Source organism: Culex quinquefasciatus, chromosome 2 (assembly GCF_015732765.1).
Source record: "Culex quinquefasciatus strain JHB chromosome 2, VPISU_Cqui_1.0_pri_paternal, whole genome shotgun sequence".
NCBI lineage: Eukaryota > Metazoa > Arthropoda > Insecta > Diptera > Culicidae > Culex > Culex quinquefasciatus.
The window spans coordinates 56,294,538-56,317,392 of NC_051862.1; the positions used below are offsets into that span (position 1 = coordinate 56,294,538).

A 22,855-nucleotide genomic window follows, 5' to 3' on the forward strand; every position below is an offset into this window, starting at 1 on the left:
TTTTGTTTTATTTGCTTTAAATTTTCAATGTTTATTTGCTTTTCCCGAATGACAGTAAAGAGCCTAGAATCTAGAAACACTTAAAATTACATTCAATTGTATATATTCCTCTCTCTCTCTTTCTTGCTTTCCTTTCAATCAACTATGTTTTGTTTTTTTTTCTTCTTTTTAATGGTAAACGATATACTTACTAATAGTGGTACAAAATTGCTGGTTTGCTCAGGAAAAAAAATAAAAATGGTTCCTCAAAAACGAAAAGCTAACGTCTTATTGAGACACAAATTGACAGGTAAATAATACGAGACCTTCTTTACTTCGCTCGCACTGTTTTGTTTGGTGTCGTAATACTCTTAAAACACTACTGCCTTCTGAACTTCTTTTTATCTTTTTTTGACTTTATGTTTTTAGTATTTCTTCTCGACCAATAGCGTATTATGTTTAGTTGGTGGTTTATTAACTTGTTTCTTTCTTCTTTTTTCTAGTAGTACCTAACCTAGCTGCTTGCACACTAAAGTTGATTTCTATCCAAACTGGAATTAAAAGCTTCTGTTGCGTGACACGAACTGAACACGTTTTTTTGGAAAATAAGTGTGAGTGTAATTGGGAAATAAAAGGGGTAGAACCGTAATGTTTGAGGACCTTCAAGTGCCCATCACACTAAACTCTTGATTAGCACCTTCGATGAGGTCATGTGATCGGGCAGAGAGGAGTAGGAGCTGGGAGCCAATAATTTCTTCTTCTCAACTATAGTAGGGAGTAGCAAAAAGGGAAAATGACAGGTAAAGGTTGATTGATTTACTATCAGTTCGTGTTTTGAGTGCCAAGTGTTGTTGTTGTTGTTGGGATATTTTGTGGAGTTTTTGGTGGGCGTTGTGAGACAATATGAGCGCGTGTTTTTTTTATTCCTTACACAAAAAGCAAAAGTTTGGCGTAAATTACAGAGGGGTAAGATCCCTCGTAAGAAGCTCGCGCGCGAAGCACGAGCACGGCGAAAACTTGAAACTCTTCATAACTCTTTGTATCCTGTGATTATCGAAGATATGAAAAAGTTATCTGATGTCGTCGTCGTCGTCGATGTTGTTGTTGTTGCGGTAGTCGTTGAGAAATAATAAAGAAAATAAAGAGAAAAGAAAAACGAGCCAAAGCGTTGGTAAACGTGCCCATTTAATAATTAGGTTGAGAGAGGAGAAAAGAAAAGAGGAAAAAAGAAAGAAAACGAAACATAAATAAAGGTGTAAAGACCAAACTGACCGGTAATGCTATGGGTATGGATTGCAAAAGTGCGCGCAATTGAAGCAATTGATGAGTACTGAGTTTTTTCTTCTCTGGGAAAACGCAAATCGATTTGATATTTGTTCACTTTTATTCGATTTTTGAAAGATTTAAATTTTTGTCATTGTATAAAATTTTAATATAGTCATGCTACCCGAGACGTGCATAACTGAGGTACAAAACTTAGGGACCGTTTTTTATAACGTTACGCAAAAAAACAAAAAAGGTGCAGGTGGTTATGTTCTACATGACCAGTATGACAAAGAACTTTGTACAAAACTCCTAAAAAATATTCTATTTTATTTTATATTTTTAAAACATTGCCTATGTATTTAATCCTAAATAATTTATTCCTATAAAATGTTTTCAATCTTTGGCACCTCTGTGGAAATAAATTGCCAAAACAAGTATGGTTCGGAAAATGTCCAATCAAAATGGTAATTTTCATGTCCAGTATCAAAAACCATGAATTTTGGTACCCATATTGCCCCAAGTCGAATAGTTCGATTAATGTCCCCCCGGTAGAACCAGTGCCCTCGGGAAGGTTCTACCGGGGGGACATTAATCGAACCATACGACTTGGGGCAATATAGGTATCAAAATTCATGGTATTTGAAACTGATAATGAAAATGGCCATTTTGACTGGATTGGCCACACCCAGAGTGGCCAGTGCCCTCGGGAAGGTTCTACCGGGGGGACATTAATCGAACCATACGACTTGGGGCAATATGGGAATCCACATTCATGGTTTTTGAAACTGGTAATGAAAATTGCCATTTTGACTGGATTGGCCACACCCGGAGTGGCCAAACCATGAATTTTGATACCCATATTGCCCTAAGTCGTATGGTTCGATTAATGTCCCCCCGGTAGAACCTTCCCGAGGGCACTGGCCACTCCGGGTGTGGCCAATCCTGCCAAAATGGCCATTTTTATCAGCAGTATCAAAAACCATGAATTTTGATAAGCATATTGCCCCAAGACGTATGGTTCCGTAAATGTTCTCCCGGTAGAACCTTCCCTCAGGGCAATGGCCACTCCGGGTGTGGTCAGTCCTGCCAAAATGGCCATTTTCATTACCAGTATCAAAAACCATGAATTTTGATACCCATATTGCCCAAATTTGTATGGTTCAGTAAATGTCCTCCCGGTAGAACCTTCCCTCAGGGCAATGGCCACTCCGGGTGTGGCCAATCCTGCCAAAATGGCCATTTTCATCACCAGTATCAAAAACCATGAATTTTGATACGCATATTGCCCCAAGTCGTATGGTTCCGTAAATGTCCTCCCGGTAGAACCTTCCATCAGGGCACTGGCCGCTCCGGGTGTGGCCAATTCTGCCAAAATGGCCATTTTCATCACCAGTATCAAAAACCATGAATTTTGATACCCATATTGCCCAAATTTGTATGGTTCCGTAAATGTCCTCCCGGTAGAACCTTCCCTCAGGGCAATGGCCACTCCGGGTGTGGCCAATCCTGCCAAAATGGCCATTTTCATCACCAGTATCAAAAACCATGAATTTTGATACGCATATTGCCCCAAGTCGTATGGTTCCGTAAATGTCCTCCCGGTAGAACCTTCCATCAGGGCACTGGCCGCTCCGGGTGTGGCCAATTCTGCCAAAATGGCCATTTTCATCACCAGTATCAAAAACCATGAATTTTGATACCCATATTGCCCAAATTTGTATGGTTCCGTAAATGTCCTCCCGGTAGAACCTTCCCTCAGGGCAATGGCCACTCCGGGTGTGGCCAATCCTGCCAAAATGGCCATTTTCATTACCAGTTTAAAAAACCATGAATTTTGATACCCATATTGCCCAAATTTGTATGGTTCCGTAAATGTCCTCCCGGTAGAACCTTCCCTCAGGGGAATGGCCACTCCGGGTGTGGCCAATCCTGCCAAAATGGCCATTTTCATCACCAGTATCAAAAACCATGAATTTTGATACACATATTGCCCTAAGTCGTATGGTTCCGTAAATGTCCTCCCGGTAGAACCTTCCATCAGGGCACTGGCCGCTCCGGGTGTGGCCAATTCTGCCAAAATGGCCATTTTCATCACCAGTATCAAAAACCATGAATTTTGATACCCATATTGCCCAAATTTGTATGGTTCCGTAAATGTCCCCCCGGTAGAACCTTCCTTCAGGGCAATGGCCACTCCGGGTGTGGCCAATCCTGCCAAAATGGCCATTTTCATCACCAGTATCAAAAACCATGAATTTTGATACCCATATTGCCCAAATTTGTATGGTTCCGTAAATGTCCTCCCGGTAGAACCTTCCCTCAGGGCAATGGCCACTCCGGGTGTGGCCAATCCTGCCAAAATGGCCATTTTCATTACCAGTTTAAAAAACCATGAATTTTGATACCCATATTGCCCAAATTTGTATGGTTCCGTAAATGTCCTCCCGGTAGAACCTTCCCTCAGGGCAATGGCCACTCCGGGTGTGGCCAATCCTGCCAAAATGGCCATTTTCATTACCAGTATCAAAAACCATGAATTTTGATACCCATATTGCCCAAATTTTTATGGTTCCGTAAATGTCCTCCCGGTAGAACCTTCCCTCAGGGCAACGGCCACTCCGGGTGTGGCCAATCCTGCCAAAATGGTCTTTTTCATTACCAGTATCAAAAACCATGAATTTTGATACCCATATTGCCCAAATTTGTATGGTTCCGTAAATGTCCTCCCGGTAGAACCTTCCCTCAGGACAACGGCCACTCCGGGTGTGGCTAATCCTGCCAAAATGGCCATTTTCATTACCAGTATCAAAAACCATGAATTTTGATACCCATATTGCCCAAATTTGTATGGTTCCGTAAATGTCCTCCCGGTAGAACCTTCCCTCAGGGCACTGGCCACACCGGGTGTGGCCGATATCCTACCAAATTGTTCCCAATAATTTCGGTATTCCGGTGACCGTTCTGGCTACCGTCAATAACTTCTTGGACCTCCTCTCAAGTTCGTGCACCACCTGCGTGTGTGTGTGTGAGCAATAAAATTCCCAACGTAAGGTCCGTCTTTGATGAAAGTCTGATGGACACTAAATCCTCCAGAGGCTAACTTTTAGCTTAACTAGTTTTCACGGCATCTACGCAACAGAAACAGAATGTCACGCCGAGGGCTTGCGACGGTAACGCTACATTTTCGAAAAATTTTGCATTGACACCGCAGATAGAGCTTTAAGACAAAGTCCTTTGTCAAAAAAAGATTTTTAGACTCACCCCTCCCTCGTAACAAAATTTCCATACAATTTTAAAAAAAAATGTATGGAGCTTAACACGGTCTCCCACCTTCCCCTTCCCCCAGCTAGGTTACGTAATAAAAGAACGATACCTTATGGAATTTTAGTTGGGTGGGAGAAATTGGAAAAATCATTCAAACTTTAAACAAATTATAATGTTTTAGAATCGGGATGATTTCAGCTATCCATTGCAATTTTTATTATATGAAAAATTTCTCAAAAAAAAAACGAAATTTCCTGTATTTTGAAATTGCAATTTTTCTTCGAAAAAAAAAACAAAATTATTGTTATTGCAATATGGATATCAAATTATCTAGGTAGACGAAAAAATACTAAAAATTCAGTTATTTACAATATCGATATCAAATGATCGGGATTTTTTCATCAATTTTGAAAGTTTTAACTCATTTTTGGAAATACTCATTTACAAAAACTACTTATTTTTGAAAAAAAAAAAACTCGAAATTCAAGTATTTTTACAATATGGGTATTAAATGATCGGAAATTGTTAATAAATTTCGAAGGAAATATTTTTTTTAATACTCAAAATTTGGACAAAATTACGTATTTTCGAAACATAATCAATTTTAATCAGTTTTTTTTCTATTTGGGTATTGAATGATCGGAAATTTTGCATAACGTTATGAAAGATTAAATTTTTTTTTTGAGTGCTCAAAATTTTCATAATTCACGCATTTAAAAAAACTCTAAATGTGGTTATCTAATGATCGACATTTTTCATACATTTCGATAGCAGTGATGTTTTGTTTCGAAAATACCCAAAATATTTACAAAACTACGTATTTTTGGAAAAAATATTCAAGCTTTTAGTTTTTACAATAAAGGTTTCAAATGATCGATAATTATGCATTTTCTAAATATTCTTAAAAAAAAAGCTAAAACATGCTAAATATGATCATCAATGCAGGAGAATGCGTATCAGATGGTTTTCAGTTGATAAGACCTCTATTTCCATTGTTATTTTCAAGTTATTTTTTTGCCCCTGATTTAAAAAAAAAAATATTTGCCCCGGTTTAATATGTTTTCAAATATTCTAGTTTTTTAAAGAACTACGCATTTTATAGAAGAGACTAGGTTTTGTAAAAAATATTAGAAGTAAAAAACACAAATTTTTTATTGAAATGTTTAACCCATATTGTGAAACTGACATTTTTAGTATTTTGTCGAAAATATGTAATTTTAATATCACTTTTGAATGTATGAAAAAAATATCAAGCATTTAATACCCATATTGTAGAAAACGGAAATTTAAAGTAATTCAGAAGAAAATAATATTACTTTCAAAATGTATTGCAACATTCCGAGCATTTGTTACCAATATTGTAAAACAACTGATCAACACAAAGAGAGTTCACTGTAATCTTCTCTTTTTTGGTTCTGCACTCGAATATCCAAAGTCCTCGCTATTCAAATATTAGGAAGAATATTTTCAACGATTGATCAATCATCAAAAAGGTCAACCTTCTCGAAATTAAGTAAGGTTTTTTTTAAATAAAAATTATACCTAATTTCTAAAAACTATTAGAAATTCGCTAAGACATCAATCAACGATGTTTGTACCTGTCCCAACCAAAAAAGAAAAATAACACAAATAAAAAACATTCATTGGTACAAGCAAGATTACTTTTTCAAAACAACCAATGCGTCATGAGTTTCCTATGTACTTATAATCTTTTGAAAAAGTAAGCGAGAAATCGAGGAAACTGATGCTGAAAAAAATAAGGTAAGTTTTTATTGACAACTTTACAGTCATTTAGTGAAATCGATCCAGAATAACTCCGTTAAGTACAAATCTGTCATTTTCGGTCAATTTGACAAGTAAGTAACAAAAAAATATTCAAAACCATCGATTTGCGATTTTCCAGAGAATTCCTCAACCACCGTTCAGGGCGTCCTTGGCGTCGGACGGTGGTGGGTATTATGAGATGGACCAAGGCAGCACTCCGGTGTACAATTAATTAATCGATCAAAACAAACATCTCGCACACACAACATTTCAGGAAACTCGGTCTGTATTACGAACAGTGCTCGATGTTACAGCAGGTGATCCGGAAATCATGCAATTCGAAGAATGACGTGCGATTTCAATTTGGAGCATGGTTTCGATTTTTTAAAATCCGTCATTCTTCAAGTAGTCAGGCTGAGAGGGGATGTATTACGGAGGAGGGGAGTTGCTTGAATTAGTACGCGAGCAATGCTATTAATAACTGGTCGGCTTGGTGGCGGGAGGGGCAGGGGAAAATTTGCTCATTGCACTATTATTACCTATTGGGTGGGACTGCCTGCGGCAACATGGTAATGGAGTGTTGTTACACAAAGAAAAAAGAAACGGAAGGAGTTACGACTGTTTAATGGAAAGTTTAAAGTAAAAGCACACAATTCGAAAAGTGGAATGTAACGATTGCGAAGAAACCGAGTTGTTGTTGTCTATCTATAATGTCTACGTGACCTACCGGTAAACATCCAATACATCTGCGTTTCTGTTACTTGTTTTGTGTAATATCTATGGTAAATCTTACGAGTTATAGTGTTATTTTTCTTTCTAACGCAACAGAGTTATATATATTCACTAACACTTAGGTCCTAACAGGGTGTCGACTAAACCGGTTCCAATTTCATATAACACCTAATATTTTGCATACTTTTGAGGGTGGTTAGTCCTGTCCTGTATCTTTCTGTGTAAGTGAGTGGGATCATTGGCATTGTGTGTCGGACAGTCCGGAACTAGTTTCATTAGCACCACGATCAGTGTTTTGTTTATTTTTTAACGATAAAAAGGTTTGAACTGTATTCTTGTTTTGTAAGAGAGATTGGAATGACGCAACACTAAGATTTGGGGGGGCAAAAAGGGGACAAATGCGATCAAGATGCAAAAATCAAAACCAAGAAACTCATAAAAAAGATGGCTTCCAAAACAACACTTGAGGGATGGTTAGTCGCGGAAACGGCTACGTGAACTCGCACGGATAGAACGGATCCGAGGGCGTTATGAGGCCCTGGGCGTCCCGCAGCTCCGGCGAGTCACAGTAGATGCACTCAAAACACACACGCTTTTAGTCGTCGGCAAGCGGCACGCGGTTCAGGCTAACGTTGATACCTTGGCCCTGCTGGGTCTCGAGCTCGCGCACGATAAAGTCCCGCAGGTCGGCGTACGCCTGCTTCAGGTTGTTGTTGTGGATGACGACGTCGAAGTTGCCCGTGGTGGTGCCTGAAAAAAAAAATACATGTTCGTTACCAAATTGTTTATCACGGCTAATTTTCAAGAGAATGTTATATTTTCCATTGGTTTCCATTAGTTCAATCCATACGAAATTCCCTGTGATTCAAAAAATCATGAAGTTTATAAACAATCAAGGATCATAAGATGCATTGAAACAACCAACCAAGTGTCTAGCCTAGTCTTAATCATAATGGTTAAAAGCCATTAAGGGACCATAAACCAAGTGAATACCTTTTTGAAAATTTCCGAAATTTTTAAAATCTGTTTCTCGAGAAGAGATTTTTAGATTGATTTTTTTTAATAGGTAAACTCAAGATAAAATTTTCACATATTGTTAACTAGTGTTATTTTGCAAAAAAAAACACTCGATTTTAACAAACTTTACCCCTTCGCAACTTTTGAACTATAGGATAAGTTGGATGATTTGATTTTGGTCAAATTATGATTTTTTGAAAATATTTTTTTAAACTTTCAAAAATCATATTGAAAAATCGTTTTAAGATGTAAAATTCAATTCTGAATAGAAAATTACTTTGTAAAATTAAGAAATATTGAACCGTTTCAGGGTTAAATTAGTTAACAAAATTATGCTTTTTATTAAGTAATTGAAATGTCCATCCCTGTACTTCATTGAAAACAATACACTTCAAAAACTGAGAAAATTCTTGTAAAGAATGGAAATAATTAAAATGAGTATTTCTTAGTTCTACCCATTTGTCTCTCAATTTTCATTTGATGATATCTTGAGAATAATTGATCAGAATTTCAATGTCATACAGTGAAACTTTTGTGAAATTTTCACAAATCTTTGAAAATATATTTATATTTTTTTTAAATCATGCGTTGCATTTAAAAGGCTTAAATCATATAATTAGACCCTATTGAAACGCAAGTCGTGATTTTAAAAATTAAAAAAAAAAACTGTTAAATACGGGTTTCAAGATATCATCGATTGAAAGTAAAGGGTCAAATGAGTTGAAACTTGAAAAAACTCATTTTTTTGTAATTTTCTCTCTTTGCAAGGGCCTTATCTTAACAAACAAATTTTTGAGAACTTTGTCAGCTCTTCAAATATTTGTTTTTTTACAATTTAAAAAAAATGGTGCATAGTTTAACCTTAAATAGTAACTCAAAAATCGGTGCATATTACTAAAATTAAAAAAAAAAATACTTTTCGATTTAGAATTCCAATACAGTCATCCCACATATTCGGAACGGTTTCCAGATCGGCCAATGTTCAAAAAATCATAGCAAATCGATAATTGAACTTAATGATTCGCTTTTACCTTCATTTGAAAGCTTTTCTTGCGATCTTTCGAAAGCTGTATCGAACATCTTCAAATTTTAAATTTTATATGAAGTTTTTGAAGAATTACTTTGACCCTTGATATCCACAAATTCGGAACACTTTTTTCTTACGAATGTAAACAAACTTTGGTTCTCTCCAGGAGTACATATTTATTACCAAATAGTGACTTCACACACTGAAACCAATGAAACTCAAGCTTAGTGATATTTTATACATGGTTTGATAACTTTTTTTTTGTGAAAATATCAGTTAAATTCAGGTGTTCCACAATTGTGGGAGGCACAATAACATCCCACAATTACGAAACAGGCCATTTGGAGGCAGTGTTTTGCTGCTCTGGACAAAATAGTCTTGGAATGAAGTTTTTTGTTCAAAAAGTACTACTTTTGCTAGTGAAACAGCAAGATAATGTCCAAATGAAGGTTCTAAAAATAGTAAGGTCGACAGAAAAGGTACTTTTGGCATGCTATAGAGCTTTATGACATTTCGCGTACGCACACTAGCGCACCATTTGATTTTGCTGGCCGGACAAAATTTAACCTCACTTTTTTTCGTGTATGTACACGCAATACATGCACACGTAAATAACACTATTGACAAATTATCATAAAAGTGTTCCGAATTTGTGGGTGTTCTGAATATGTGGGATGGCTGCAGAATAAAAAAAAATGGGCCTCTTTTCAAAACTATTCAAAAACACTATTCCATTCAACAAAATCAAGCAAAACAATGTATATGGGCCAAAGCCGAAGAGTCAAAAAAGTTTGTCTTGCTCGTTCCTAAAGTAAACATCCTCTTCGGCTTGTGCCCATTTACATTGTTTTGCTTGAAATCATAATCTTGACCAGAAATGAAACGTCTATCATACCCTATAGCTTAAAGTAGGCACTTTTGTTTACTTAAACATATAAAAAAACGAATGGGGTAAAGTTTGTCAAAATCGAGTTTTTTGTGAGAAACAGTTATTTTAAAAGACGTTTTTTTACCGCGCATCTTTTTTTCTAGAAAATCCTTATAATGAATAATTTTCAACGCTGCAACTTTGCCGAAGAAACCAAATCGATAAGAAAATCCTTTCTCGAGATCCACATATTCGAATATTTACAAAGCAATTTTCTATGAACAGCTCTCAAATTTGTATGGAGACTTGTATAAAGAAGCTAATGTTGCAAAATAGCTTATTTTGACATCAGGAATCGATAGATAAAGTTTTACATAAATCAAAAAATACAAAAAAAAGCAGGATTTCAGGAAACTGTTTCTTTTTTCAATATGAGCAGATTGTTATTTTCAGCTTTGATGTGTATGTTCATTCAACGGTCTTAAACACTTACACAGAAAAAAAGCAATTCCCGTAATCGTAAATTAAGTTCACGAATGTGAGATCCACGAAGGAATTTATTCATGAGAATGGTGCATTTGCACCATAAACGTGAATATATTCCTTCGTGGTTCTCATAATCGTGAACTGACTTCACGGTTTCAAGAATTGATTTTTTTCTGTGTATATAAAAAAAAATATATATATATATATATATATATATAATAGCGTGGTCCACGTTTCTATGAAAAAGACAAAAGTTGTTATTTTGTCTTGCATCAACCGGAATTTCGTTCTTTTATGTCCCCAGAAGCACTCCTGAAAATTTGAGCCCATTTGGTATGGTCTAGGAGCTCCAGTTTTAATTTGAAATTTATATGGGATTTTGATTTATTTTCCATGGGAAACTATCTTTTTACATTGTATTAGGATTTTTTTATAAATCGATGAAATGACTTGATTCTTATAGTAGAGATAGGTTTTGAACTGGGGAACAACTTTGTAGAACATACCAACAAGCTAGGTGACCCTTTAAAGATACAGATACTTTTAGATGGTGGCTGGCCCTTCAAAAGCCACCATCTAAAAGTATCTGTATCTTTAAAGGGTCACTTCCTAGCTTGTTGGTATGTTCTACAAAGTTGTTCCCAGTTCAAAACCTATCTCCTACTATAAGAATCAAGTCATTTCATCGATTTATAAAAAATCCTAATACAATGTAAAAAGATAGTTTCCATGGAAAATAAATCAAAATCCCATATAAATTTCAAATTAAAACTGGAGCTCCTAGACCTTACCAAATGGGCTCAAATTTTCAGGAGTGCTTCTGGGGACATAAAAGAACGAAATTCCGGTTGATGCAAGACAAAATAACAACTTTTGTCTTTTTCATAGAAACGTGAACCACGCTAATATATAAACAGCAATTCCATTTGAAAAGAGCCTAAACCGAAAAAAAAGTTCTCCAATCGGGCTAAAATTTTTTCTGGGGGTTCCTCGGCCAAAATAATTCGACCAGTATTTTTTTGTTTGGCCATTAGGATGACCTACATCATGATAGGGTGGTTCGAAAAATGGCAATTTTCGTCATTTTTCGCAAAAACCATTTTTTTTTTTAAAAAATCATATCTCCGCGCCATTTCATCCGATTTTAGCTGTCTTGGACGCAAAAGAAAGGTGATGAGTTTGGCTATTTGAGAAAAATAAAAAGAAGTTCCAAAAATCTAGCTTAACTATTGATAAAGTCGTATGAAAACTATAAATGGCGTTTTGACCGTTTCTGGACCAAAGAGCCTATGTCTGAAAATATTTTTATCGGATTCCGCAGAAAATTTCAAAAATTTGTGTTGCCATGCTGAGACATAACCGGTTCGGAAGGTTTGAACTAGAGTTGAAGCGATGTAGGGATTCGCGAATAGTTTGACGTTGCAGAACCGGGATAAACGTAACGGTGACGAGAAAATATTGAGAAAATGCAAGTTGGATAATCCCGGAGGTATTTTGGGCGAAAGTAGTTCTGCTTGGAATTTGGCCAAATTAACTGAGAAAGGGCATTCGAATGCAAATATGTTTCATATTTATGCTCGAGTACCTTTTTCACCAAAAAATCATGGTGCTATATTTTATCACATTTGCAAACAATACAGTGAATTTTGTTTAATTTTATTTTTTTAAATCACGAAAAAAACGTCATAATTTTTAACCCTATGAATGACTTTATTACTATTTCTAAGATTTACGTTTGATCTAAGTTTGAGCTAAATTTGTACATTTAACAAAATAGGGAATGATAGGGGAAATATACCCATTTTAATCACTCTAAGCCGTTCGACCAATTCTCATCACTTTTGCCGTTTACCGCTATTAAATCAACATTTTCAGATGTATCAACAATGGGAAGTTGCTTGCTCACTTTTATTTGAGTTATTTATTACTATGGAACAGTCAAAAACACTTTTTGAAAGCTGTAATTCATGGTCAAAGTGCTGATAGGCCGATAATAGAAATAGGCTGAGAAAGGGTATAGTTCCCCTATATCTAAAGAGAATACTACAAATGTTCAAATGTTCAAATTTTCAAATCTTCAAATCTTCAAATTTTCCAATTTTCAAATATTCAATCTTCAAATCAAATCTTCAAATCTTTAAATCTTTAAATCTTTAAATCTTTAAATCTTTAAATCTTTAAATCTTTAAATCTTTAAATCTTTAAATCTTTAAATCTTTAAATCTTTAAATCTTTAAATCTTTAAATCTTTAAATCTTTAAATCTTTAAATCTTTAAATCCTTAAATCTTTAAATCTTTAGATCTTTAAATCTTCAAATCTTGAAATCGTCAAATCTTAAAATTTTCAAATTTTCAAAATTTCAAATCTTCAAATCTTTAAATCTTCAAATCTTCAAATCTTCAAATCTACAAATCTTCAAATCTTCAAATCTTCAAATCTTCAAATCTTCAAATCTTCCAATCATAAAAAAAAATCATATCTCCGCGCCATTTCATCCGATTTTAGCTGTCTTGGACGCAAAAGAAAGGTGATGAGTTTGGCTATTTGAGAAAAATAAAAAGAAGTTCCAAAAATCTAGCTTAACTATTGATAAAGTCGTATGAAAACTATAAATGGCGTTTTGACCGTTTCTGGACCAAAGAGCCTATGTCTGAAAATATTTTTATCGGATTCCGCAGAAAATTTCAAGTTGCGTCTTTCAATTACGAAAATTTTAATACTCAGACATGTATAGGTCATCGCTGAATTTTTTAAGTTATCGCAATTTTAGTGAAAAAAGTAGATTTTTTGCCGATTTCTTCAAAATAACAGAAATAACAGAACATAATTCCAGTTATTTCCACCTGCTCGGGAACACAAGATTTCAACTTAAAAAAGCAGTTCTTAATGCTTTATAAAATATCAAATAACTGTTTTTCAACATTTGCAAAATCTTATTATCCAAAGAAAATGTAACATTAATTTTGACCATCTCTATGGATGGCATTTTTGTCATCTAAAACTAAAATGAGGATTTTCAAATATGATTTTTTTTTGGGTTTAAATAAAAATTTGTACCAGCCTAAATGGTTCATATAACCCTATAATAACAAGTCTACAAAGTTTCATTTAAATTGAAGAGGGTCAAGTGAAAAAATATCTTAAAAAAATCCTGTCATGATTAATTTCCCTCAAAAACCACCCCTAACCATGACTTACCATACTCAATCTCGACCCGCGCCGTGTTGAGCCGCTTCTGCAGGCTCTCCTCGGTTTCCGTCTGGCGGCCCCTTAACCGCCGCTCCAGCTCGGCCACCGACGGCGGGTTGATGAACACCAGCAGCGGGTTCAACCGGTCCGAGTTGCGCACCTGCTTCACCCCCTCGATCTCGATGTCCAGCACGCACACCTTGCCCTGGTGTTGCACGTTTTCCACCGCTTGTTTGCTGTTGGTTTAAAAAAGCATGAATAGTTAGAACAGCATCAAACTGATGCAGGTCGCCGGATCTTACCTCGTTCCGTACATGTTCCCGCTGAACACGGCCGTTTCGATGAACTCCCCATTCTCGATGGCGGCCTGCATTTCCTCGACCGAAACAAAGTGATAGTGGACAGCGTTTTCCTCGCCCGGCCGGGGTTTCCGCGTCGTGTGCGACACACTGAACCCGAACGTGTCCGGGAACTCCTTGAAGAGCTTCTTCAGCAGAGTGCTCTTTCCGGATCCCGATGGGCCACAGATGACCAGTGGGCGTGGGCCTTGCTTAACCATGGTGCTGGCAAGTCGGGAAAATGCTTTGGAATTGAAGACAAAGAATCAAGAGACAGAAGGTCAAGCCGAGTTGATTCACCGAGTTGGTGGTGGAAGAATTGTCCAGAGAGCTACCGAAGCACTTGGGAATTATACGTCTGAACTGAAGCAACGACACTTGAGGAATGAATGTAAACTTGGCATGCAGATAGAAGTTATATTTATTTGTACCCTAGAAGGTACACTCAGGATTATCCTAAACATAACTGTTTGAAAACATCTTTTGTTTCATGGTAAATTTGTTATATTCAACCTATTGTTTGTTAAAAGTTTGATCGTATAAAAATTATCGAATTATTTATGTTACGTAGAATCAGATTGGCACTTTTCATATTACTGAGTGTACCGCTCTAATTACCATCTACGGTTCTACGGAGACCAATTAAATAGATGACACTTATGGGAAAATTGAAACATCTCTTTCTAGCACGCGATTTCACTACGTTGAATTCGGCCTTGTCAGGGAAAATTGTGCGGCGCCAATCGACGTCCATTGAAAAACTACTTTCCCCTCTTCCCTCCCCTCTGAACCCCAGCCTAAATGACTGATGAACTTCCGACCCTGCCCCTTTCACATCTGAGCCCCAAAAACGGGTCAAATTCCACGACATCTCGAAAGAACAAACAACAAAAAACAAATGACGACTCACCGTACTTTTTCCACAAAATAAAAATTACTCACTGGGAAAGAACGTAAAAGAAAAACTTGACCACGTTGCAAAGACCTTCAAACTGTCCTTAGATACAGAGTCCGGCTCTCTCTGGACCGGCTTCAACGAGTGCTGGCGAATGACTGGCAGGTCCCCGCGAAATGGCCGTCGTCACAGCCGGACGGATTTAGCTTCGGAACGGACCGAGTCTGCGCGCTGGGATCGGCTCCAACCGGTACGAGGAAGTGCGCAGAATCGACCGGATTGAGAGCCGGGCGTTTCTGTGTTGCCATGCTGAGACATAACCGGTTCGGAAGGTTTGAACTAGAGTTGAAGCGAACTAGGGATTAGTGAATAGTTTGACGTTGCAGAACCGGGATAAACGTAACGGTTACGAGAAAATATTGAGAAAATGCAGGTTGGATAATCCCGGGGATATTTTGGGCAAAAGTAGTTCTGCTTGGAATTTGGCCAAATTAACTGAGAAAGGGCATTCGAATGCAAATATGTTTCATATTTATGCTCGAGTACCTTTTTCACCAAAAAAAACTTTTTTATATGGATCGTGGATAATCGCCATACCACCCCCTCCCCCTAAAGTGTCCACGTGGTTTATGGATGATACCAATCTTCAAATGTTCAAATGTTCAAATCTTCAAATCTCCAAATTTTCAAATTTTCAAATCTTCAAATCTTCAAATCTTCAAATCTTCAAATTTTCCAATTTTCAAATTTTCAAAAATTCAATCTTCAAATCTTTAAATCTTTAAATCTTCAAATCGTCAATCTTAAAATTTTCAAATCTTTAAATCTTCAAATCATAAAATCTTCAAATTTTCAAAACTTCAAATCTTCAAATCGTCAAATTTTCAAATCTTTTAATCTTCAAATCTCCAAATCTTTAAATCTTTAAATCTTTAAATCTTTAAATCTTCAAATCTTCAAATCTTCAAATCTTCAAATCTTTAAATCTTTAAATCTTCAAATCTTCAAATCTTCAAATCTTCAAATCTTCAAATCTTCAAATCTTCAAATCTTCAAATCTTCAAATCTTCAAATCTTCAAATCTTCAAATCTTCAAATCTTCAAATCTTTAAATCTTTAAATCTTTAAATCTTTAAATCTTTAAATCTTCAAATTTTTAAATCTTCAAATCTTCAAATCTTCAAATCTTCAAATCTTCAAATCTTCAAATCTTCAAATCTTCAAATCTTCAAATCTTCAAATCTTCAAATCTTCAAATTTTCAAATCTTCAAATCTTCAAATCTTCAAATCTTCAAATCTTCAAATCTTTAAATCTTTAAATCTTTAAATCTTTAAATCTTTAAATCTTTAAATCTTTAAATCTTTAAATCTCTAAATCTTTAAATCTTTAAATCTTTAAATCTTTAAATCTTTAAATCTTTAAATCTTTAAATCTTTAAATCTTTAAATCTTTAAATCTTTAAATCTTCAAATCTTCAAATTTTTAAATCTTCAAATCTTCAAATCTTCAAATCTTCAAATTTTCAAATCTTCAAATCTTCAAATCTTCAAATCTTCAAATCTTCAAATCTTCAAATCTTTAAATCTTCAAATCTTCAAATCTTCAAATCTTCAAATCTTCAAATCTTCAAATCTACAAATCTTCAAATCTTCAAATCTTCAAATCTTGAAATCTTCAAATCTTCAAATCTTCAAATCTTTAAATCTTCAAATTTGAAATCTTCAAATTCTTCATAAAGATAAAAAAAATAAAAATAGAAAGCCCTGAAAAGACGGAACTAATGACGAATCTTAAGTTCCTTAATAAATTTACAACTAATTTCCGTCAACTTTTTCTAAACAGCTCTGCACGTCAACGTAGGGTCAGAATAGTAACTTCTCGAACTTAAAGATGTCGAATTTCATTCAACACCAAATCGACGTCAACGACGGTCTCAAGTCTATTCATTGCTGCCAAAAAGCATAACAAACGGCTAAGACGACCTTCGGTCTTTCTCAGGAAGGCACTTGCATCAAAGTGCTTCATTAAGAATTCCGCGAAAAGATTTTAATGACATTTTTATTTTCTATACGTGGACTGTTCCAAGATATGAAATTTGAAGCACGGTGCGAATTAAATTACTTTGTTGCTATTTTTGGATCATTAAAATATTCTTCATTCCATTTGCGATATAATAACTTGCAGAACACCATACTAACTGAGAAGAAATAGAGGAATCAAAACAAAAAGCTGTGAACGTGCCCCAAACGAGAGAGAGAAAAAACGCGCAAGCTCACTAATACTTGACAAAATTTAAAATGTTACAACTACACTGACGCCGATGACAGTGGTGAATATTGTTCACGTTTTGCTTTATTCACCACTGACAGTTTGTTTCGCTAGATGTGTATGCGTGTACTACGGTTACTACTATACAACTGTTGCTGTACTTCTACTGGCACAAATTACATTAGGTTACCGTAGGGTGGAGTTAACAGGAGGGTTGAACTGTCAACATTTTCCGATTCACTCACCTAGCAATATGACTGCCGATTATTATTATTTTTTTGACGAACAAATTTGAAAGTACAGTCCAGACTCGACTATCCGAAGTTTCGATTATCCAAAATTCGACTATCCGAAGGTTTGTTTTTTTAGCATTAAATTCCAGTTAGTCAAATTGGAAAAGTAGATTGCCTATTAAATAACAAAATGCATTTTTTATTATTTTGTACCGCCATATTAAACGCTCCCTTGGCCTTAAAATTCTGAATAACTTAAGCGTAGTTTGGGGGTCATACTTAAGCTCGACAATAAGACAAAGGAAAAAAACGTGGTTCGGTTATCCAAAGTGATTTTTTCCGTAGCTTCCGGATGATCGAGTCTGGACTGTATCTGAATCGCTTTAGATTTGAGTTATTTATTACATAAATTCATTCTAAAATTAGAAAAATATATTTTTTTGAATTCAAAAACCTAGTCAAAGAACATGTCCTATTTCGAAATATGGATTTTTACCATAGCATAAGCTTGAATTAAAAAAAATCTTTGTTCGATCATATACAAAATTAAAAACATTCAAAAATATCAATAAGGCATTTATAAAAAAAATCTTGAAAATTTACTATGTTTTATAAATAAAAAAAATACATAAACAATTCCGAATCCTTATCCACTCCACCCTACGGTACACCTCCTCGCACAACCCGAGCAAACGACATTACCCTGTTCTTGTCTCGAGTCTCGAGACTTGAGCACACTTCCTCGCGATAATGCGATTTGGCACGACACAACAACCCCACAAGCACGACCTGCGGGCCTCTTCAGCAAGAGAGCCGTGCTCAAACACCTAGCATGACTTTCTCATTGCCACTAACTACTCCACCGAAAAGAACAAACTAAGAAAAAGGGAAGATACACAGCTAAAGAACAAGATCCTTGCTGTAAGGCCCGTAGACTCACCCTTGGCGATCAAAACCGTTAGTGTTAGCATTGTGAATGGGGTTTTTTTTTTGTTGTTGTTAGGTGACGATTCAATGGGATGGTTCTTTATCTCGGTGAGATGTAGGACGAAACACACAAACACACACGCGGGAGATGGTTTTGCTGGTGATGGTGCTGGTTAGTGAAGCTGATACGATGTCCTGCCCACAGGGAAGGATGTGCGTATCTCCAAGTGTGGGATTTGCGCGAATTGATTGATTAGTTCTGGGAGCAGATGCAGCAGATTCTGGTTAGACTTCGGTGTTTCCTGCTCCTTCCGTGCGGAGTTTGAGGTAGTGTTAGAACGATGTGCTCTGCCCTAGTGTTAAGCACATGAAGTTTGGCACGTTTTTTTTGCAGTCCTCCACGTAATGTTCAGCTGCTTCCAGCAAGCATCCCCCCGTCTAGGACAGGTTACCTGCAGCTATTAAATCTGGACTAATCCGGTGGAGATGGTGTTGAGTTTGGGGTCGATTCCTCGTGGCAGTTCCTATGAGCTCGTACAGACTAGTTCCGGTCCGGCGATGGTCTACTACCCGTTTTAGGATGTTGAGTAACATCAATGGAATTTTTCCTTCGGAAATCGGACAAACTCACTCCCGGCACTTTCCGGTATCACTTATCTGCTGGCACTGAGTGAAAATTTTCTTCTGCTCGCCACAGCAGTAAAGTTCTTCGTGTGGTGGTGACAGAGACGAGAAACTCACCACCGGCAATTCCGTTTTCGTTCAAGAATTGAGCTGCGTGTGTGTGCGTTGGTGCTTGCAAATCTTTATTTTTGGTTCTACGGTAGTATGATATGTATACAGAATGAGCGTGAGCATGCAGCTGGGGGGTGCCAAATCCGACGTATTGCTGTCGGACAGGTACTTCGGAATGCCAAAATGTTGGGAATCGGTGCTGTTCAAAGGGATTATGAAGACAGATTTTTTTTTATCAATCAGCTCCGTGGCCTAATGATTGTGGCTCCTGTCTCAGAAGAAGAAATTTCAGGGATCTAATTCCGGTCTGTGTTCTTGAAATTTAGAATTGGGATTAGAGATAGGGGGTAATATGCATCCCCTTAGGAAAAACTGTGGTTTCTCAAGCATAACAGCATTTCTATGGAAGAATGTTGTTGAGATGTTCTTTAACAACTACAGTCGGCGAAATTTCACTTCAGAGAATCGAAACTTCGGATAATCGAATTACGCAAAAAAATTGATTTGTTGTCTTATTTTTTATTGTAGATCTTTAGTATCACCCTTAAACTACCCCTGATGCTAGCCCTGATCGCATAAATGTCCCATATGCATTTTCATCGTTTTTGAGTTATTAATGCAGTTTGGTTCAAAATCGTGTGCTCTTTCAGAAAAGCCTATAACATCCAGTACTTTGTTCTAGAAATCAGGAGGAAATCCAGTTTTTTCACGAAAACTTAACACGTAGTCTTATGTATGGGACAAACTTCAAAAGCGTTTTTCTCAGCTTGCTGTTTTTGCATATAGGACATTTATGCGAACATGGGCAGCATACAAACCATCGGATAATCGAAACTTCGGATAATCGAAGCTTTGGATAATCAAGCCAAAACTGTATTATTCTTCATCATCCAGGTGAAAAAAGTCTCAACCTCAAAAACCTCAAAATTGTTTGAATATAGCAAATTTCTAAAAACATTTTTGATTCAAGTTTTGCAATCATAGGGTACGTTATCCATTAGTGGACCCCTTTCCTATAGTGGACCCTCTGAAGGGTTTTTGATGAAAAAATCAATAAAATCACAATTTCAAGCGTGTTTTTGTCTGCAAATATTTTATTTGGCATGTCCAGCATCATTTAAAACAATGTTGATTGACATTGAATTGTCCTTTTCACCAAAATAAGTGTTTTGAGTTCGACATCTGAAATCAGCCATGGCCACTAGCATTTTCACAACAAAACTGCTTTTATATTTTATGATTGAATTAACTATCCAATCATTTTTTGACTGATTATTTAACTTCAGCAAGCCGAAATAATGTAAGTTTAAGGAACTTTACTAAAATAAAGCGAAGAACTGCTCATTTTCAAGCAAAAATTAGGGGGGTCCAATATAGGACAACGAAAATCCAAACTTTTCCAAAAGTGGACCCCTGTTAATTAAACCTTCAAAAATGAAGAAAACTGGGTATTTAAGCAAAAGTTTCTCTTAAACATACAATAAATGCTTGTTGTAATCAACCTAAACGCATATTTTTTCCATTGTGAGTATAAATATAGCTGTTTCATGTTGAAAGTACCAAAAATGCTGAAGCCGTAGAAAATTATAATTAATCAAAACTATAGTCAATTAAACTTAAATGAAGCATCATAATTGCAGTTTGAAATTATATCTTATAGTAATAAATCAAGAACAAAACATTTTTTTGAATAAACATGCGTGGTTTTATCAGCTACTGTAAACAAATCTATTTTTTAGTTTCGGTCAACCATTTATGTAATCAATATGAAAAAATGTGCATCAAAATTACTTTTTTTAAATTATTTTTATGTTTACAATGGTTTTTGAAACGTTTTCTCTGATCTTTTTTGGAAATAAATGTGTTTAAATGTCTGTTAGGTTGTTTTGTTGTTTAAAGCCAAATTTGTTTACAAAACAAATTTGTTTATGATGAAAAGTGAACAAAATCCATCTTTTATTCATTATATCTATCATTAGACCTACACCATGCATCAAAACATCAAATATCGGTTAAATTTGGTATAAAAATAACAAATTGCCTATAGTGGACCCGGGTCCACAATCGGATTATGGACCCGGGTCCACTATAGGAAAAGGGGGTCCATAACAGGAAAAAAAAAACTTTTTTTCAAATGGCTATTTTTCTGCTCAAAAACAAATAAACTGATGAAACAAATAGTCAAAATCGTTTAAAAGACTTCAGTTTTCATTGTTTTGTACAAAAGGTTATGGAAAAGTGCTTAAAAAATTGAAAATTTGTGAAAAATGTGCTTCGGCTCTACTAGGGGGTCCACTAATGGTTAAAATACCCTACATTGCGATTGTCAACAAATTAAAAATATTTTACGGGCCTGTACAAGTTAAATATGATTATAAATGCAGAAAAATTAATTTGAATTTGATTTCAATTGTTTAAACTTCTGTTTCCATCATAATTTTGCGGCAACTTGAAAAAAAAATGGTTTGTTTTCTGAATTTTCGAACCCATTTTGAACATGGTGGGGTTATTTTTTTTTAATTTGCAATGGCATAAGACGAAAAAAATCTTTTGAATTAAATTCTCAAAAAAGCAGGAATTTTTTAGAATAATGTTTATTAAAAACATGTTTTTTTTTACTTAAATAAACATCATTTCTTTTTAGACCCTTTACTTACTTACTTTACTTACTTACTTTACTTTATCAGCAACAGGTCTATCGACCCAACGCTGAACTAATCGAAGATTTCCAGGATGCTCGATCTTGGGCCGCTCGTCTCCAGTCGCCCACAATGTTGGCCGCTCTTGCATCTTCGTCGACTGCACAAAGCCAACGCGTACGAGGCCTTCCACGAAGCCGACGACCCCGTCCAGGTTCGCTGCTGAATATCGTTTTAGCCGCCCGCTCGTCCGACATTCTGGCTACATGTCCAGCCCACTTCAGCCTGTCGTGCTTGATGACTTTTACGATATCAGCATGTTTGTAGTCTTGGTACAGCTCGAAGTTCATGCGCCTGCGCCACCGGTCTCCTACTTGCTTGCCGCCGAAGATAGAACGCAGGATTCTCCGCTCGAAGACACCAAGTGCTCTCTGGTCAGCCTCCTTTAGCGTCCACGACTCGTGACCGTAAAGAGCTACAGGGAGTATCAAGGTCCTGTACAGCGTGATTTTCGTAGGCGTCCTTAGGCTGCGGGACCTTAGCTGGCTACGAAGACCGTAGAAGGCCCTGTTTGCAGCACTAATCCGCCGTTTCACTTCGCAGCTCACATCGTTGTCGCACGTCACAAGTGTACCAAGATATACAAACTCATCCACCACCTCATATCTTTCTCCATCTATTTCCACCTCCGAAACACCATCACCTGCACTGCCACGCGCTCTGCCAGCCACCAGATACTTGGTCTTGGCAGTGTTGATGGTCAGTCCGATCTTCGCAGCTTCCCGCTTGAAAGGGACGAACGCCTCCTCCACTGAACGACGATCGATACCAATGATGTCGATGTCGTCAGCGTATCCAAGCAGCATGTGCGATTTAGTGATGAGTGTTCGACCCTTTACAAAAAAGGCAGAGTGTAGACCCTTTACAAAAAAGGCAAATTGCAAAGAAGAAAATGTGTCATGCAAGTTGCATGAAAAGTTGTTTGCAATATATTCAAAATATCGAAGTGCAAAACGTGCTCATTTTACTTCTTTATTCGCAATCAATCATTTTCAATTTTCCCAGCTTAGCCATTCTTTTTGAAATCGGGCGATTTAATGCATTTTTTGTGTTTTTTATTAGGCTTAACATTTGTTGGAGCTCCAAACAATTATGGCAGCTGTCCATACTAAAGTGGTACATAATTTCAAAATAATCTGTATCTTTTGAAGGAATTTTCTGATC

The 22,855-nt window shown here is 36.3% G+C and overlaps 1 protein-coding gene across 5 annotated transcripts; it reads right to left on the minus strand.

Annotated features, from left to right (window-relative positions):
• Positions 1-18,978, minus strand: LOC6039629 (guanylate kinase). Of its 5 annotated transcripts, none has more exons than XM_038253973.1 (5): positions 18,710-18,978; positions 13,897-14,176; positions 13,604-13,830; positions 7,645-7,755; positions 1-1,053 (listed from the first exon to the last, which is right to left on the minus strand). In XM_038253973.1, the coding sequence occupies exons 1-5, from the start codon at positions 18,849-18,851 to the stop codon at positions 1,007-1,009; spliced, it is 807 nt and encodes a 268-aa protein (XP_038109901.1). In that variant the 5' UTR covers positions 18,852-18,978; the 3' UTR covers positions 1-1,006. The 5 variants fall into 5 exon arrangements, with proteins under 5 accessions (XP_038109901.1, XP_038109903.1, XP_038109905.1 ...); XM_038253975.1 differs by lacking the exon at positions 18,710-18,978 and adding an exon at positions 18,271-18,703; XM_038253977.1 differs by lacking the exon at positions 18,710-18,978 and adding an exon at positions 14,875-14,998.
• Between the last annotated feature and the right edge of the window lie 3,877 nt (positions 18,979-22,855).

Coding starts and splice junctions, on each gene's coding strand:
- LOC6039629 (XM_038253973.1), bottom strand. CDS start 18,851: ATGTTACTCAACATCCTAAAACGGGTAGTAGACCATCGCCGGACCGGA. Junction 14,177..18,709: donor TCCAGATTTAATAGCTGCAG/GTAACCTGTCCT, acceptor TCAATTCCAAAG/CATTTTCCCGACTTGCCAGC. Junction 7,756..13,603: donor GCGGGTCGAGATTGAGTATG/GTAAGTCATGGT, acceptor TTTTTTTTTCAG/GCACCACCACGGGCAACTTC.